General features: G+C 55.3%; 1 protein-coding gene across 1 annotated transcript; it reads left to right on the top strand.

The window, feature by feature from the left end:
- Positions 1-53: 53 nt before the first annotated feature.
- Positions 54-18,106, top strand: ALKBH5 (alkB homolog 5, RNA demethylase). The gene is made up of 4 exons (XM_065908997.1): positions 54-1,538; positions 8,889-8,969; positions 15,562-15,717; positions 16,462-18,106. Exons 1-4 carry the CDS (start codon positions 769-771, stop codon positions 16,637-16,639), a joined length of 1,185 nt encoding a protein of 394 aa, XP_065765069.1. The 5' UTR covers positions 54-768; the 3' UTR covers positions 16,640-18,106.
- The last annotated feature ends 392 nt before the right edge of the window (positions 18,107-18,498 follow it).

Consider the following 18,498-nt stretch of genomic DNA (forward strand, 5'->3'; position numbering starts at 1 on the left):
GCGGGTGGCCCAATGACAGAATCGGAAGCGCCAAAGGGGCGGTGCCCGGGGAGCCTTGCTTGTGGCGGTTCCCCGGTGATTGCGCGCTGTGGGCTGAGGCGATTTTGGGCGTTTGGACGATGCCGTAACGCAGCGTGGCGACAGTGTTGGTGGCGTGAGCGCATTCCTGTGGAGGGAGCCCTTCGGCCGCGTGGGTGGCGGGGCGAGGAGGCAGGCTGCTGTTTGGGGCGCTCGCGGACCCCTTCAGTGGGTGGGGGAGGGGCGGCGGACGGCGAGCGGCCTTCGTCTGCGCGTGCGCATACTTCTCTGCTGACCCGGCTGCACGCACGCGCATGCTCTGTGCGCGCGGAGCCGCGGTGGCCGGCTGTACTGCGCGTGCGCTTGGAGCAGCCCGCTGAGGAGCGGCGCTGGCGGACGTCGGGCGGGCGGCCGTGACGTCGTGAGGAGCGCTTTAAAGTGCGGGCCGGGCCGGGCGTTTGAGGGTCCAGCCGGGAGTCGGGCCGAGCCTCCGCGGCCGCCCTGCGCGGCATGAGGCCCTGCCGGCGCTCCTGCCCCCCCGGACGCGGAGGAGGAGGGAGCCCCGTCGCCCCCGCCGCCGCATGACCCGCAGCCCCTGAGGCCGCCCCTCGACGCCCCAGTCGGGCCGCGCGGCCTCGCTCGCGGGCCTGGCGCTGAGGGCCCCTGCGGCCAGGGGCCCGGGCGCGTACCCCAGAGCCATGCCTGGCCGCCCCGCCCGCAGCGGAGGGCCCTAGAGTTGCGGCGCGGGCCATGGCGGCCGCCAGCGGCTACACGGACCTGCGGGAGAAGCTCAAGTCCATGACGTCCCGGGACAACTACAAGGCGGGCAGCCGAGAGGCCGCGGCGGCCGCTGCCGCCGCCGTGGCTGCTGCCGCCGCCGCCGCCGCCGCGGCCGAGCCCTACACGGCGTCCGGGGCCAAGCGCAAGTACCCCGAGGACTCGGACCCCGAGCGCAGCGATTTCGAGGAGCAGCAGCTGCAGAAGGAGGAGGAGGCACGCAAGGTGAAGAGCGGCATCCGTCAGATGCGCCTGTTCAGCCAGGACGAGTGCGCCAAGATCGAGGCCCGCATCGACGAGGTGGTGTCCCGCGCAGAGAAGGGCCTGTACAACGAGCACACGGTGGACCGGGCTCCGCTGCGCAACAAGTACTTCTTCGGCGAGGGCTACACGTACGGCGCGCAGCTGCAGAAGCGCGGGCCCGGCCAGGAGCGCCTCTACCCGCCCGGCGACGTGGACGAGATCCCCGAGTGGGTGCACCAGCTGGTCATCCAGAAGCTGGTGGAGCACCGCGTCATCCCCGAGGGCTTCGTCAACAGCGCCGTCATCAACGACTACCAGCCCGGCGGCTGCATCGTGTCCCACGTGGACCCCATCCACATCTTTGAGCGCCCCATCGTGTCCGTGTCCTTCTTCAGCGACTCCGCGCTCTGCTTTGGCTGCAAGTTCCAGTTCAAGCCTATCCGGGTGTCGGAGCCCGTGCTTTCCCTACCGGTGCGCAGGGGGAGCGTGACTGTGCTCAGGTAACCGCCTGGGAGGAGGGGGCGGCCACGGGAGCCTGAGCTTTCCGTCTCTGACCCCGGCTTTTGTGTGCGGGGCGGGGGTGGAGGCGGGGAAACGGGGTCTGCGTATAAAATGCGAGCGGTAAGAGCAGCGGAGCTAGAAAACTATCTCCAGGGCACCTTTGTTGAGATCGAGGAGTTGACCCGAGAAGTAGTCTAAAGGTATTTTTCCAGAAGGCTAATTTTAAGAGTCTCTTAATGTTCTTGATTTGAACAAGTCACTTTTCCATTTGGGGTCTCCAGCTCCAAGTGTGTGTGTTTTTAAGAAAATTAGTTGGAATTACTGCCTAACAGTCATCCCAAACCTGCAGTTTCTGGTCTGCTTAACCAGAGGATTTGCAACAGAGGAGATCCTCACAGAGGAAGGCCCCAGGAGAATTTAACTGATGGTGCTCTCCATTCCCAGGAGGGGGAGTGGCTGCCCTGGAGCTGAACACATCAGTTGTTGGGCCAGGAGAACAGACTTAAAACGCAGCCCCCTTTGGCGCAGGAGAGCCCACTGCTGCTTTGTAAGATGTGATGCCTGTAATCAGGACCAGATGAAACACAGTAAAGCTTGTCTTTTTACCTGGTGTTGGGCTGTGTAGTTGTGTCAGCACAACTTGGGCTCTTGGCCTGTTTTCAGTCCAGGATCCTGCTGAGAATTACCTCAGTTCCCCTGTCCCCTGGAGGAGATTGCCTTCTGGAACACCTTTGCTGTTTCTATGGAGCAGAAAATGTATTTGAAAGCTGCCTTTTTCTGGTACTGAAACAAGCACATCTAGCAATGTACTTAAGTAATCCCCAAAACCTCTTAGGAGATCTAGATTGCAGCTATTCACAGCGGCTTGGTTGACCACCAGACTCTAGTACAGGATCAGGACACACTGTGGTTTTGTTGTGAGTCGCTTTACTTCTGAAGTTCAGTCAGTGCCATAGGCCACGGTCATGGGTAGAAACAGGGTTCCTGGAGTCCTCTTAAAGGCAAGTCTTCTGTGTTCATTCAGGGGAGCAGCAGAGGCTGCTTCCCATTCTAGGAATAGCAGCAGAGCTGGGTGATACCAAGGTCTTCCCATGGGAAAGTTGGGAAAGTTAGTAGCAGCGGAAGCAGTGCTTTGGCTCCATTGTACATCAAAAGATAAGAGGGCCACTTACCTCTCAGGTACCCACTTGTCACCTGGACCCTGAGCTTCTCTGTGTGGTGCTTGCAGATTGAAGTCTTAGTGGAGCCCTGTAGGATGGGATTTCCAGGGCAGACTCTCCCAGGTGGCCTGCTGTGTGAGGCAGTTTGGTGTCTGACTTCACTGAAGGGCTCTCTGTCCTAAAAGGGTTTCACTCAAGGGCCATTTGGTCTCTTAATGGGATACTAGTGTCCCACATAATCACAGAATCTCTGGGTTGTCAGCTCAAGGTCTCACAGTGGTCTGATGTGTAAAATGTGGGGGCATAAGAGGCAGTTTGTGACTTTGAGAGTCTCCCTTCCTCCCACACATGCACTCCTTGTATTGAAGAAAAGTTTCAAGTTCTTAAAGTGCAGGTCTGTTAGTGATCAGCAGCAGGATTGCATCACCAGGAAAATTTTCTTCATCTTTTCCTTAGAAGAGTATACAGTCCTGAGGCTTTCCCAGTCCCTTCCTCCTGGGTTCTGACTTGGCTGAGGAGTCAGTGTGGGAGGCTCAGCCCTGTCCTGAAAAGTGCTGCCCCAGGGCTTTGAACCCAGCTGTCCTCTCATTTGCTTTGGCATCTTGTGGGCGTTCTCTGAGCCGGCTTTTATGCCTGTAAGTGGGGTTGATGCCAACTTCCAAGGCCTGTTAGAACTAAATCTGGTGATTTAGTGTCTTCAAGAGGGCCCCGCACCAGGTGGACCCTTACCCAGGTGCTTTCATACACAGGATGACAAGTGTTCCCCTGCTTCTTGTGGGAGAACCTTAAACTGCTCTTGGCCCAGGGGAGGCCACAGATGGTTAGTGACAGCCTAGGAAGGTAACTGCAGGAATCCACTCTGGAGGATGAAAGCTTTCAGGAGGAAGTCAGCAGCAGCTTGAACAGTGACTTGGAGGTGACTGTGAGTAAGCCAAGCAGAGAAGGTGTGGGCGGAGGGAGCGCTTGGGAAGTGGCTGTAGGTCAGGGGCTATGCCTTGAGGCTGACTAGGGGCAGATGGCGCTCATTACAGTCCTCAGAGCCAACCTGGACCTGAGGGTGAGGGCTCTTGTGCGGCTGCCTCGATGAAGCTCTAGGTCCAAGCTTCTCAGCAGCAGTGCTGTTGGCATCTGGGCCGGTTCATTACCTGTTGATGGGGGCTGTCTTGTGTGGTGTGAAATGTTTAGCAGGATCCCTGCCTTCTGTCTACCGGTGCCGGAAGCACCTTCTGTGACAGTGAAGAACATCTCTAGGTGTTGCCCTATATCTCCCGCGGGTAGAATGTTCCCCAGTGGAGAGCCACTACTCTTGGGCTCTAGACACCCCCACTAATTTAAGTTTTCCAGCACCTGCTCGCTTAGCTTTCTCAGCTTGCTTGCTGTGCAGGTGGGTGAACACCTGCCTGTTGGTAGTGACTCTTCAAGTCCTGCTTGGGCTCTTCCCCAGGTTGGTGGGAGGGGAGCTTGCATGCACTTCCCAGTGTGTATCCCAGCCCAGAGCTGTGAGCTGCCCATAGGAAAGGGGCTGGTGAAGACAGTGGTTCTCTACAGATGCGGAGGGTTCTAGTCACTCTCATCTGACTCAGACTTGTGTTGTTCATGGCAGTGGGGGGGTGTACCTGTCCAAGGCAACATGGCAGGAGTAGTTTTTTATTTAACAGCAGTCGGCATGGATTTCAGTGTGTGGCAAACATTGATTCAGCAGTGTCCAAAAGTGAACATTTAGAGCAAGGCCTCACAGACCCTTCTGGAAGTGCTTTTGTAACCTTTCCATGTTGGGCCTCAATAGGTCCTCTCTTAATGTGGTTCTCTAGGGAAATAAATATCTTTACCTCTTCTTTATGTATCAGTTTATCCCATATTCCTTCTCCTGTTCTCTGTACAGTAAATGAGAGATTAAGACAGATTTCATTTGGATTAACTGGAATAATTACAAGGCTAATTGCTTACTTGCGCTATTTTTAATCACTGCTTCTTGGGTTGTGGTTGTAGTGGCCACATGCCGGAAGACCCAGGCCTGTCTGAGATGGCAGGGTCACCCAGCCACAAGACATGCTGCGGTGAGCACAGCCTGTGACCTCCTGATAACAGTTGATGTTGGGTGGAGTGGGCACCCTGTCAGTTCTGAGCAGAGGACTGATTTTGTTCAGCTGGTTGAAAGCAAAATTTAGCTTTCTGGCTTAAAATAGTCGGGAATGTAGGGCAGATAGGTCTGGGCCACATCTCTTGTGTGGAGTCTTCTGATTCCATGAGAGGGGGAGGGACCTCAGGAGGAAGTCAGGGCTGTTTATTCTCAGGAGGAGTTCTGGACCAGGGGTGTTGGCTGGCCTTGGTTCTCCCAGGCTTGACTAGAAGGCAGAGGGCAGCAAAGGGAAGGAAGCAGGCGGGCTGGTGACAGTCTCAGTCATGAAGCTCAGCGGAAACTCTAGAGAGCCGTTTTCAGCTGGGCAGTTGGTATGTGGCCGTTGCTGGGATCTGATGCTAGCTACTCAGAGGCAGAGGTTCACCTTTGCAGACTTCTTCTCTGGGAGTGGTGGGAACACCTGTATCCTTTGCTGAGGTCAGTGAGGCCCCCCAGACAGACTGGACCTTGTCACTGGGAAACACAGGTGGGCTTTTCTTCCTCTCCCTCCCCATCACGCTCCACCCAAAAAGCAAAAACCAGTGTAGTGGTGACACTGAAACCAAGAGTTTGATTAGAGTTCCAGTGCCACCACTTTAGCTGTTTGCCTTTGGGAAGATTACTTAATCTCTCTGGCCCTTAGTTTGCCTCTGCATTGTAGGGCTCTTGACATCCTAGAGCTTTTATGGAAGATTGACTCTCTTTCACCCCACTGAAGCTTGAGGTTTTGGTGGAGTGTCTGAAGATGAGCTGTTTCTGTGCTCAGCTGTGTTCTATTTATACCTTGATGTGTACAGAATTGGGACTTGGAGCGTGTTGACTGCCTTCGTTCTGGGTTCAGAAAGCCCCAGGACTGCTTCATCGTACTGGCTATGTGTTTTCTAGGGGGTTCACATGTGGTTATAACTTGAGCCTGAGCTCACAGTTCTCCTGTGCCCAGGAGACCAGCCTGCTGCCCTTCCCGTCCCCCTGCCCCAAGCCTCAGGGGGGTCTTCTAGACCTCTCACAGGTGAGGCAGGTTCATGAGGACTGCCAAAACAGCTAGCCCCCATTGGAGGGAGGCTATTAGGCAGTCCCTCCATCTCTGGTTCTGTCTGCCCTGGGCAAAACACATAGTAGATGGGGAATGGCAGCCTCCTTGGAACTGTGCCTTAATAATTCTGTGTGCAGGGCTGTCCCCTTGAGGAGAGGTGTGCAGTTCTGCACAGTCCCTTATAAAGAGTCTTCCAGACTCCTCCTTTGACCTGCACCTAATCCTCTGAGGACAGACTGACTTACCGCAGTCTCTGAGTCTTCAAAGCAATAGAAACGTTGAGCTCAACACAGATATCATTTAGTATCTGCTGCATGTAGAGATGTGGAAGGCCTTTGCAGAGCTTTGTCTTGTAGGGAAGACAATTGCCACAGGCTGAACAGTAGTAGTCAAGAGATTTGGGTGAGCGGTTTGGGGAAACCCAGCCTAGAGAGTTGAGCAGAGCTTCCCAAGGGAGGAGAGACTCTTGAAGAATCACTCTAAGGTGCAGCGTGGTGGGTGGCAGCCAGGCTCTGGCTCTGTGTGCTGGTGGTGCACTGGTCACTGCTGCGTAGAGAGGGCCGTGGGGGGCCCTGTCCAGGCGCATACCATCCCGAGGTGCTTTCTCCTCTCCCTTCCCTGTGAAAACAAAAGGGCCGGAGGTGCCAGCACTTTTCTTCATGCCAAGGGTAGGACTGGACCCAGGGCATATTAAATTTCAAGTTGGCGGAATGGGACTTTCAAACAGTTTCTCTTGTAGCAGATAGGTTCCTTGGCAGTAAATAACCTTCTGTAGTCTCTGCTGAAATTGAGACTGAAGAGCTTCCATAGATCAGGACTTTGAGCCTTCTACTTCCAGTGCAGCCTGATACTGAGGAGGGGTCAGTAGGTTGTGTTATAGCTGACAGAAGTTCTGAAAAACCACTGCTAGTGAACTGTTGAGGTGGAGTCCGTGCAGTCCCACCTCTGTCCTAGTTCTGAGATTGGGCTGGGTGGCAGGAACCTGGCCTGGCTTGCTCTTCTTTCTGAAGCCTTTAGGAGGTGGGGACAGGTAAAATTTGATCAGGTTCTGTGTTAGGGAATGCAATTCCTTGTTGAAAATGAGAAGTCGGGGCCCTTGGCAGCTCCTGTAGTCAAGTCAGACAGGTTAGTAACACTAACCTGTTAACACAGGTTAGGTCTTCCTGTTAGCACAAGGAAGGTTGCCTGCAGCCTGTACTGCAGATCTTGGCCATAGAGATGTGCCTTGGATTGCTTTTGGGAAAGTCCTGGATTTACATGGGACTGTCTCACAGACCGTACCTGTGCTTCCGCAAAGTGGAGTGACAGGAAAGTACAGGATGAGGTCTAGAGCTCCCAGCTCTGGGAGTGGGCCCAGGCCTCTGCTGCAGGCAGAGCCTGGATCTAGGGGGTCCAGGACCCCTGGCTTGTGTCAGCTGTTTGGTAAATGTGGGCGCCAGGCACCCCACATTGTCTAACTGAATTCTCACAGTCATCCTGCTGGTGGGCCTCCCACTACTCCTGTCCAGGGTGCCAACCAGGAAGACCTAGGACGTAATTCTGGATGAGAGTAGGCACTGACCTCTTTTTAAAATCTTATCATGAGTCACCACTAAGGAGTCATAAGTCACAGAACACAACCACACCAGCACCTGAGAACCTACTGCTGTCCCTGCACATGGAGGCACTGAGGGTTCAACCCAGCATGCAGCTCAACTGAGGTGACAGAGCTCAGGTTCTTCTTGGGTCTCTTCAGCTTCTCCATCCTGTGTGGCATTTCTCTCTGGGCCTCCAGATATTAATAGGTGTTATTTGAGAGAACGTTCTTTGGTCAGTGCTCAGTTAAACGAAGTCAGCAGATTCTTTTTGCAGTAGTAATTCTCAGATCCTTTAACGTACCAATGCGTTTTTAAACTCATCAGTGTTTTCAGGTTGATTTGACTGTGGATACTTGTCTGTAGTTTCTTGTGGGACTGTTATTTACAGAGAAAATTGAAAAACTGGCTGAGGAGCAGCTCAGAGGGGAAAATTCCTAACATAAGGGTCCTTTCCTCTGCCTTCCACATGGCTTCATATCAGATCTTCCTATCAGGCGTGGTTCTTTCTTGGACTTCATTTGCTCTTGTATCCAGTTCTTGCCCAAGTGGGGGTAACCTGGCCATTTTGAGAAGTCCTTCAGAGGCCTGCTGTGTTTCTGACAGCTGAGAAGGAACTGACTGGTTGCTGAACACAGGATGGTGGGGGGCAGCCAGGGGCCCCTGAGTAGGAGGAGGCGGCCTGGGGCTGGGTGTCTTTCTGGGTGTGGCGCTCCCTGTGCTCAGTTGGGTAACTCGGGGTGGGGGTGCCTTTTGGCTGCTAGGCCCCCAGTGAGGGCATGTGCTCAGGGAGCCGAGTTTGCTTCTAGAGTTCCAAGTTGGAGAGACATTAGCTGTGTAGAGGACAGCCATCTACCCACACTCACTGGTCTGAGCAGTTTTTAAAAATCATGTAGTTTGATGAAAATAAATAGATACTTGAGTGTGATGGGAATTCTTAAAACATTCCAAACACAGCTGTCATCAAGATTTTGGATCCCCTAAAAAGAAGGCTATGGAAAGCTTTTTTTCCAAGTAGACAAATTCTCTTTTTGCCGTAGTTCTCTCTGGTGACTCAGTGCTGTCAGCATCTGTTTTGGTCTCCTCTGCCAGCCCAGGGGTAGGGTGGGGGGAGGGGATGCGGTTCTTCTCCCCATGGTCTAGCCTGAGTCACTCTGCCTGCCTCCAAAGCCACTCAAGGTGTGCCCTCTTGGGGGCCCTTTGAAAGGTCTTCTTGCTTGTGCAAGGAGATTTTCTTCTGGGCTTCTGCTTCAAGACCTACCTTTGCCTCATCCCAGGTTTTCCCTTAATGATTTCTGGGTAGAAATATCATGAAACTTAACACGTTATTTCCTTTCATGTAGATCTTTGGACCTCTTAAGTAAGGGGGCGGAGGGTGGCCTTAAGACCAGGACCCTACTTCTGCCCCCTCACCCCTGGGATCTTTGGTTGTCCATCCATGCTCACGTGCTGTTTCTTTTCAGTGGATATGCTGCTGATGAAATCACCCACTGCATCCGGCCTCAGGACATCAAGGAGCGCAGAGCGGTCATCATCCTCAGGAAGTGAGTGCCCTGTTGTCTGGCTCCCTCTCTCATTAGCCTTCACTGTGAGGGCTGAGCAAAAGCACACACTCCCAGGGTTTCTGACCTGGATCTTGAGACAGGGTTTGGGAGTATTCCTCCAGACCTGGCCTCTCCCACCTCTTCCTTTCCCTTCCTCCTTGTTCCAATCTGTTGCGTGTGCATCTCACTGAATATTTTTAGGTGTGCCTCAGCAGCTTGCTGTAAAGTTGCCTGGGTTTTCACTTCTGTGAGGAGCAGGGAGTGAGGAGTGGGGATGAAGGTAAGTGGCTGACCATGTGTTCAGCAGGTGCGTTCCTTGTGGCTGTCCCTCCTCTTTGGCCGGGGGTCAGGAAAACAATGACCAACATGGCCAATCCTGGCATCTCCAGCACTTTTGTGTGTATGTGCTCAAGCGGTACTTGGACTGAGCCGTGCAGACACTGGGTCAAGACAATCCTCCCTGGATGGAGACTGGTGTCTTGAGAGGTTGGCTGATTGCTCAGGTTGTGTGGAAATCAATGAGCAGGGCGGGGCCAGTGCCTAGACCCAGGCTGGAACAGAATGTCCTATAACTTGCCTTATATTTCAGAACAGATTTAGATTTACAGAGCCATGCAGACAGCAGAGCGCACCCTATCCCCTCCTGGTAACGTCTCACGTCAGTGTGGCACGTTTATCATGGTCGGGAAACCAGTAACGACCTGGACGATTAACCCAGGTTCATCCTTTATTCACATGTCCCAGTTCCTTCTCACGTCCTCTTCTGTCCCAGAGGGACATTTGGTGGTCATGCCACTTCTGTGTCACGCCTGCTGTGATACCTTTTCAGACTTGCCTTACTTGTAATAACACTGACCTTATTTGTGGTAACACTGACCGGCCAGGTATATGGCAGAAGGCCCTCAGCTGGGGAGTATGCAATGTTGCCTCATGGTCACACTAGTTGTGGGTTTGGTGAGGAGGCCACAGAGGGGCAGTGCCCTTCTTGTCACATCACGTCCCAGGCACAGGGCCTTCCATTGTCCACACTGACCTCAAGCACCTGGCTAAGGTGGCGTTGTTGGGTTTCTGCCTCTGGAGTCACTGCTGCCCCCTGTCCATGCTGTCCTCTCAGCGAAGACGTTGCTATGGGTGGCCCACATGTGAGGAGTAGGGGGTGAGTGCCACCTCCTTGAAGGCCATTTGGGATCTTCTGCGGGAGATTGTTCTGTTCCCTTTGTCTACTTCTTTGTTCTTTTGTTTCCTGACGGCAGCATGGACTTGTGGTATCTGTTCTGTGCTCAACTTGTTTCTGCTTTAGCCATTGGGAGCTCTTTGTTTTTTAAAGTACATCCTCACTTTCTGGCCTACCATCTTTCTGACTTCAGTTTATAACTTCACCATCTTGGCCCTTTGGGTTCAGAACTCCAGAGTATTGTGATGGTGACGTCTTTTTGGCATGGCTCTGCCACTTTGCCAAATCAGAACATTGAGTCTATCATCTGTAGAATGGAGTTGTGGACAGATCTGTGGTGCAGGCAGAGCACTGGGCACCAAGAGGAGCACCAGACAGCGGCCAGCATGGCAGCCTCTCTCCTCTGGCCTAAGGATATTCCCAGAATCCATCGGAAGAAGGTTTTTCATCTGTCTTTATGCTTGCATTTCCTGTGGTTCCCAGCATATTCCAGAATCCATGACCTGAAAGTGAGGCAGCTGAGTGTCGCTCCTCTCTGGCTTTCCTCTGCAGTGATTTCTTGTCAGATGTGCCTGGGACCTCCAAGAGCAGCTGGAGATAGGTTTGGCCTGGGAACCGGGGGTGGAGGGGAGTAGAACCAACATGATGCCTCCTGTTGTCCCTCCCAGCTCCACATGATAAGCCTGTCCAGGGAGATTTTCACTGGAGGTGCAGGTGAAAATGGCCAGAGTCCGAGTCATCCTTCCTTGTGTGGTGGTCCCTGTACTTGGCTGCCCAAGCTGTGTGCTCCTTGGTGGACTAGGAATCTGCACTCTTTGACCAGCTGAGCCCTTGCCAGTGTTCTGACCCTGGAGGATGGCTGTTGTGGGTTGACCTTCTGACCCGAGTGGGCCCAGGAGCCAGCCAGGGACTGGGCTGGAGGACAGTAGCACAGACCTTGGAAAGGGGGCGGAAAGGGGTGGTGGATGTGCGGGGCTGCTGAGGTGTGCAGTGCCCAGCTGTAAGCAGCCACCCTGGGGAGCAGAGAAGAGGCAGGGCCGCACTGTCACCTGCCGAGTGAGTCACCTCCTCTCGGTGTCTTCCCTGTTGTCTGCTCCTTGCTGCCATTAAAGGACCCGCAGCTCCAAGGATGGCCTGTGAGCTGATGTCCCAGGCTCTTGGAGCAGTGACCACTGTTGGGAATACTTTCTCTTCAAGCATGTTCACCGTCTGATCCACAGCCACCCCACTCCCCACCCAAATGACCCGTGTCTACACACTGAAAGTTGGTTACTCTGCCTGTCCTTCAGGACTCAAAGATCAGCCATTTTGATACTGGGAAAGCAAAGGAGGCTAGGAGAGCCCTGGTCATCTAGGCCCTGGCACTGAGGTGGTCCAGAGGAGGACAGCTCTGGCCAGTGAGGAGCAGCACCAGGTGGAAAAGTAAAAGCTGGTGACCTGATGGAGAGGGGAGCATCCTGGCTTAGGCACTGCCAGGAGTCACAGATGTGGCCTTGGTGGATGTCCTTGAGTGAGGCCCCCTCAGATGGGCTCTGTTCCCTGTAGGTAGGTGGGGGAACCAGCCCTGCCTTCTCTTGGGTTCGGATAAAGATTACATAGGCTGCTGAGAGTTGGCCTGGGGGCTCTGTCACCACTTCAGGCTGGTCAGCACTAGGGTAAGTCTTTCTAAAGACCTCATGGGGGAGATGGGCAGGCGGTGGCCAGGTGCTTTCTGGTTCAGCAAAACACAGCTCCTTTGCAGGTGAGTGATGCTGAGTCTTCACATAGGACGTAGTGTCGTAGTTTCCTGCCTGGAGGCTGGAACTGACCTTAGGAGAGCCTCCCTGAGTGCGTTCCTCAGGCTGCAGTTCAGTGTTGGGATCACAACCAGTAAATAGCTGAGTGCGACCTTGGACCCTGGTTTCCTGGTGCTGACTCTTGTGGCCGGCGGTGGTTTGCACAATGGAGCACCCTGAGCCCCTGGGGTGGGTGCTGTGAGTCGAGAACCCCTTGCCTCACATACAGAAGGGCTTTCTTGCCTCTGTTGTACCAGTAGAGAACTGGGAGCTGAGGGTATTTTAAGTGGCAAGGGGACTACCCTCCAGGATGTGGGGTTGAGGTTGCAGCTGCAGGTCGGTCAGCCCCTGAGTGCCCCCAGCCTCCTGGCATGTTGCTGTCTCCTGGCCTGCCCAGTGCAGGTCTCCCAACTGATGGGTTGGGGTTGTGATAAGGACGCTGTGCTCAAGTCAGGTGCAGCGGGAGGAGGGAGAGCCCAGGTGCAGGGAGGCCTGTGTCTTGAGGGAGGGGGGCAGGAAGCCCTTACCAGGGCTTCAGCTGGGGGATCCCTGCGCGCCCATCATCTGGGCCCTGTGGTGTGTCTGGGCTCTGTGGAGCCCTGCCTCCTGGGCCTCTGGCTTAAGCTTGTGTGGTGTGGCGTGGTGGTAGCCAGGCTGCACGACTGGAGGAAGCTGCCCTCAGGGCCTGGTGGTTCTGTAGGCTTGGGTCTGGGGGGCAGTCTGCTGGAAGCCCAGGACCATGTATGTGCTTGGGCTGTCTCTCTCTTTGGGGAACTGCTTAGGTATTCTTCTGGCCCCCTGACCACAGCAGGCTGTTGCACCTGTCTGAGGACTGCTGGTGGTCCTGCTAGGGGAGGGACAGGGCATGGACTAAATCTGATGCTTAGAGCGGCCAGGGCACTTGAAGATGGAGGAGTAATCAGACGCACCTGCCTCGCTACCCCAGTCTCCTTGCTCCCTTGAAAAGGCCAGGCTTTGTGGCACAGGGGCGCTTGGGGGTGGGGCCAGAAGTCACAGGTGGTTGGCAGTGGGGCCTGAAGAGCAGGCTGCTTTCCCGTCTCTAAGAAGTGGTCCTCCTCCAGGGACTGCTCTCAGCTCTGCCACAGTGAGGAGAGCCCACCTGGGCCTCAGGGGGCCCCAGGGATAGCAGCTGTGGACTGAGTCCACACTGGTTCTCTGATTTTGCATTCTTCAATCGGAGGACAGTGCCTGGGACAATCAGCCCTCTCCCTTCCTCTCAGGTCATGTATTAACATATTCTATTAATGTTTGGCCATACTCCCTTGGTTATGGCTTCCCGTGTACCTACACCCAATTTATGCTTTGCCCTGGGAACTCTCCTGACGTACCTGGGGTGCTTTGCTGTGACCCCCTGGACATTGACTCAGATCTTTAAGGAGGGTCTTTGTTTCTGCTACCACTGGAGGAGACCAGACCCTAGACCAGACTGCTAGAACCGGGCTTCCTGCCTCCAAGCTTGTGGCTCTTGTCCACTGGACCCTGGCCTGTGCCCTGATCTTGGCTGCCCTTTAAGGGGGTGAGCTCTGAAGGTGCACTGCTGGTGGGTTCTGGGCTGGGGGTCTGGCTCTAGCCTGGCTTCCTGCAGCTTGGTGGATGTTCCTCCATCAGTTGTGAGATGTATTTGTCATAGCCCCTAGGGAGTGTCAGGAGCCCTTCAGGGCCCCAAGCTCATAGATTCCCCAGAGTGGGTAGGGAGACTGACTCCTGGTAGAGCTGCCTCTGATCACCCCCTCCCCGTGGGCTGATGTGACGGTGGTGGAGTGTGGGTGTGGGAAGCTGCCCTTTTCTCCTTCTCTCAGGCAGCTAGAGAGAGACAGAGCTGGCCTGTGGCCCTGATTGGTGTCCACTCAGCTGGTCCCACCTATCTCCCCACAGCCCCAGTGGTCATGGGCCCATGGTGAAGGCCCCCCACTGTTCAGGCCGCCGCCGTAGTCACAGCAGCTCAGGGAGGGTGGGGCCCACAGGCTGAGTGAGCGCCAGCCCTGCCTGCGTGGCGGGGTGTGCCTTCTAGCCCCAGAGGTATGGGCCAGACTCTTCTCTGGCTGTCCACGCTCACCTGATGAAACTACCCTGTGGTCCTGGGCCCTCAGTCCTGTCCACACAGGCTTTCCTGCCTGCGTGTGTGCTCCCAGCTCTAGCGCGGCAGTGTAGGGGCACGTGTCTTAGAGTTAGCGGTGGTTCTGGTTCCCACCCTCAGGTCAGGGGTGCCCAGCACCACTTCTTCCCAGTGCCCCTGGCCTTGAAGGAGGTGGCTTGTCTTGGGTCTCTGGACCCTGAGAACTGAGAGAAGCCTTTGCTCAGAAGGGGCAGGATGTGCCTAGCTTGACTCTGAGGGCAGCCTCAGGGCTGCATCTTTCTCTTGCTAACAGGTCCTGTCGCCCGAGGGTCCCCAGAGGGGAGGCTGAGACTGGTGGGCCAGTCAGTGCAGCCAGGCCCCTCTAGCTTCTCCATCTAAGAGGCCAGAGCAAAGGGACAGGGACACGGGCCCTGCCTGCCTTTCCACCAGTTTGGATCTGATGATATCAGAATATTGGTGCCCTGCTGCAAAGGCGTCCCCTGCTGACCTCCAGAGAGTTACCCCAGCCCAGGTTTGGAGCCCTGTGGCTCCTGCTTGCCAGGCCTGGAGTCTCACCTAGACTAGCGCTCTCTCAGGACTTCCAGGGTACATGACTTCCTTCCTCACTGACCCAGTTTTTTTGTCTGTTGTGAGGACTGGATGTAGTTGTTCCAAGAACCCAAGGCAGCTGTCACGTTCCCCTCTGCTCTCTTCCCCCAGGGTTCTCGGGAGGCTGTCCTTTGAGCCCTGCCTGGCCACAGCACCTTCTTCTTCAGGACCCAGTTGTCTTTTATGTCCAGCAACCCATGGCAAAGGTGCCTTCAGGGCCTCTTGCCAGCTGCGCCCCTGGCTTCTCTTGCCATCTGACTTGCTGGCTGTCTCTGATCACGCACAAGACCTCGGGCTTCTTGGAGGCTTCCCACACCAGCTTCCTCCTGGCCTGACCTCATAAAGAACTCAGATCGCTGTCCTAGGCTACCCCCTACCCACCTTCTCCATCCTTTCTTCTGAGTCCTTGACTAGGCACTGTGTTCCAGTGCTCGGTGGGGGCTTTGCCTTCAGAAGCCCTCTGGCCTTGGCTTGGCCAGTGTTCAGGAACCAGCAAAGGCTACCAGGTGGCTGTGGTGGGACTAGAGCCAAGCGTGAATGTGGAGGTGGGCCTGGGCCTCCTTGGGCTCTGCCTCTGTTCCCCTCCAGCCCTTCCACACGCTGGACCTGTGGACCTTCCTTTCGGGTCTCCAGGCAGGGGTAGGCATGTCTGGGAGTGTGGAGCCCACCAGTGGGGCCCTCAGTCCTCTGGCAGGTGCAGCTCACATCCCCAAAGGGTCTCTAGGTCTGAGGGGAGTGAGGTGGGGCTGCCCCGTCCGGCTGAGAGAGCCTTGGGGTCCTTCCCCTGGGGCAGCAGGGTCTTTGCAAGTCAGCCAGACCAGTCCCTAGTTGACCCACGAGGAGACCGGACCACAGAACAGAGAGTGCTGGCCTCACCTAGCCTGGCCAGAGTTGGTCTGATGGGGCCATGCCCTCCCCAGAGGCCCGCGGGTGACCCCACGTGTGTTTCCTTTGCAGGACAAGATTAGATGCACCCCGATTGGAAACCAAGTCCCTGAGCAGCTCCGTGCTGCCACCCAGCTATGCCTCAGATCGTCTGTCGGGAAACAACAGGGACCCCGCTCTGAAACCCAAGCGGTCCCACCGCAAGGCAGACCCCGATGCTGCCCACAGGTACTCAGCTGTGGTCCCTCAATGTAGGCCAACAGAGCGGTACCACCGCCTGACTGCAGAGTGAGATGGGTGGGCGGTCGGGTAGGTGGTTCGGAGCCTGCCATCGCCCACTTTTTCAGAGCCTTCTGTCTGCTTTGCTGCAGTTGATGGCGTCTTCAGCTAAGCCCTGACTACCTTCCTGTGGGGGTGCTGCAGGCCTCCCCTTGCTCAGGACACTCTGAGGTGCTCCTGTGGGTTCTTTGGGAGTTCGAGGGGAAGTGAAGGACTTGGAAGTTTGCGGAGCAGGGTTTCCTCCCAGTAGGGTTCTGAGGAAGCTATTCACGCAGAGACTGGAGGATGGGATGGTATGTGGGAAGGGCAGTTTGGTCAGAAGGTGTCATGTAGGCTGAAATCCCAAGACAGGAAGAGCTTGGTAGCTCTTAGAGTAGTGGGGCTGGTGAGCAGAGAGGGAGAGTGGGCGTTGAGAAGGACTGAGAAGCCAGGGAGGCAGCAGGACCGGGCAGGGTCTCAAGGCTGCGATAGGAAGGCCACCTTGTGTCTGGCGACCTTGGCAATGTCCTGGGGTACAGACTCAGAGCCCAGCAGACCTCACAGGGTGATTGGGGAATGTCTCAGAAACCGGGTTTGGGGGCACTGGCACCTCGTGGGACCAGGACACGGGGCAGTGCTTCTGCCAGTGCCGCTCCCACAGAGAACCAGCCAGCTGGGGTGGCTGGGTAATGCCTCCCCCACACTTCCCCACAGGCCTCGGATTCTGGAGATGGACAAGGAGGAGAACCGGCGGTCTGTGCTGTTGCCCGCACACCGGCGGGGGGGCCGCTTCAGCTCCGAGAACTACCGGCGCAAGTCCTACGAGCCCGGGGAGGACTGCTCGGAGGCGGCGGGCAGCCCCGCCCGCAAGGTGAAGATGCGGCGGCACTAAAGCCAGCGCCTCCGGACTCCATGACCCTCACTAGCTGCCCCTCCTTCTGTTCTGTTCTGAGGGTTTTTTCCTCCCCCCACCCCCACTTTTTTTTTTTTTTGGATTCTATTTTTTTCCCCTTGGTTTGTTGCCTGTTAAGGCTGAAGAATGGAATTGGCCAGGACCTGGTTCTCTTGTTCTGGGTTTCCTCCTGGATGGAAAGGCTGCTGGCATCTGTAGGCACAGAAGCGCACACTGGAGGGGCCAGTAGAGGTGTGGAGGGCTGTGTCATGCTGGGTTATTTAAAAGCAGCGAAATGTTTTGGTTAAGAAAATTCTTGTTTTGCTTTAAATGTAAATCTTCTCAGTGTTGTAAATGAAGTTCAGTCTCCTCCCTTTCCTCCCACCTATGTCTGCACTGGGGTGAGGTCCTGCTGGTTCTGCAGGGAGCCTGCTGCCCTCCCACCGCTCACCTGCTCTCCAGGCCCAGCAGCTCAGGTGGATACCCCTCCTGCAGCTGTTGAGGGGAATGACGAGCAGAAGCCTGGACGGTGTCAGCCTCTGCTGCCCTAGAGCTGTTATTGGCTGAAACCTCGGGCTTCCTGCACGCCCTCTGGCCTGCTCTGCCCACGGGTCCCTGGCTGCCAAGGAACCGGCTGCAGTGGTCTTGACCTCTTGCTGGGAGCCCACCTCTTTGCTGGTCGCTCCTTTCAAGCATATGCGTGCGAATGTACGGAATAGTTATAGACTTGCCATGTTGGGCAGTTTTAGGAGTTGTTTCTAGCTGGAGGGACTGGTGTCCTTCCAGGTCTAGCATTTGGGGTATGGAAAATTGTTGTGGTGTGTGGTAGGGTTTTGTTCTCTTTTGTTCTGAGTTTTCATTTTTTTTCCTTTGGCCTCCTGGCTTTTTCCTTTCCTTTTCTTTTCTCATCCGTCGACCAGCGTGGGCCTTCTCCCTGTGTCATCGCCGTAGGAAGGGCCCTCCTGCAGCATACATCCAGGGCCAGAGTTGGGCCTGCAGATGGAGCGGGAGCCTCCTCCACCTCGGGCATCAGACCTGGGGAAGGGGCTTTTAAAAAATAATAACAAAAGGGGAAAAAAGTGAAGTTTTTGGCAGTTTCCACCCACTCATCTTTGAGGGCTTCAAGGTTTTGCTGATCGCGGTTCCTTAGGAATGTCTCCTTGCCAGCAGGCCTAAGACCCAGGCCCACTGAGAGCAGAGCCCCTCCCAGTCCCTAGGCTGCCCCATCTAGGGGCTGGTCCAAGAGGAGGCTGCAGAGAGCTGGGCAGCCACCATCAAGATGCCCCTTTTGGGGCCAGAACTCCTTTGCCAGCGTGGATTCCTCAAGTTCGGACTTCATAACTAAAGCAGTTGCAGTTTTATTTTTTTTACAGCTTTTTTCCCAAAAATGATTTGTAGTTGTGTGTGCAGCACTTTGCCCTGATATGTGTGCTCTACAATAAAAACCAAATCTAATATATTTTGAAACAGTTGTCTGATGCTGTTGTAAGAGAGGATTTGCCTTTGTTCTTTAACCCCTTTGTTCTGCCCTGAAACCCTGAAGTGGGTGGGAGGGCAGAGTCCCTTGCCCACCAGGGCTCCAGAGGAAGTGAGCAGTTGCTGACCCAGGGCTGAGGACCGGCTCATCCACTGTCTTTCTCGAATTGCAGTGAGGATGGACTTTGTAACCCATGTGTCCAGATGCCTGTCGTGGGCACCATGGGCCCACAGGAGCCAGCCTCCTGCACTGCTGAGTTGCAGGTGCCTGTCTTTTGGAGTGATCAGAGAGACTGCAGGCCAGTGGAGGAGGAATAGCATGAGCACAGGCAGGGAGAGCCTGGCCTTTGTAGCAAACACACTAGTAGTTTTGAGCGCTCACT

The sequence above is a fragment of the Muntiacus reevesi genome, chromosome 18, assembly GCF_963930625.1.
Source record: "Muntiacus reevesi chromosome 18, mMunRee1.1, whole genome shotgun sequence".
Taxonomy (NCBI): Eukaryota; Metazoa; Chordata; class Mammalia; order Artiodactyla; family Cervidae; genus Muntiacus; species Muntiacus reevesi.

Bases quoted from the DNA above. Each gene is read 5' to 3' on its own strand.
- ALKBH5 (XM_065908997.1), top strand. From the start codon at position 769: ATGGCGGCCGCCAGCGGCTACACGGACCTGCGGGAGAAGCTCAAGTCC. The intron at 8,970-15,561 runs GTGAGTGCCCTG...TTTCCTTTGCAG, and splicing joins GCGGTCATCATCCTCAGGAA to GACAAGATTAGATGCACCCC. The intron at 15,718-16,461 runs GTACTCAGCTGT...ACTTCCCCACAG, and splicing joins GACCCCGATGCTGCCCACAG to GCCTCGGATTCTGGAGATGG.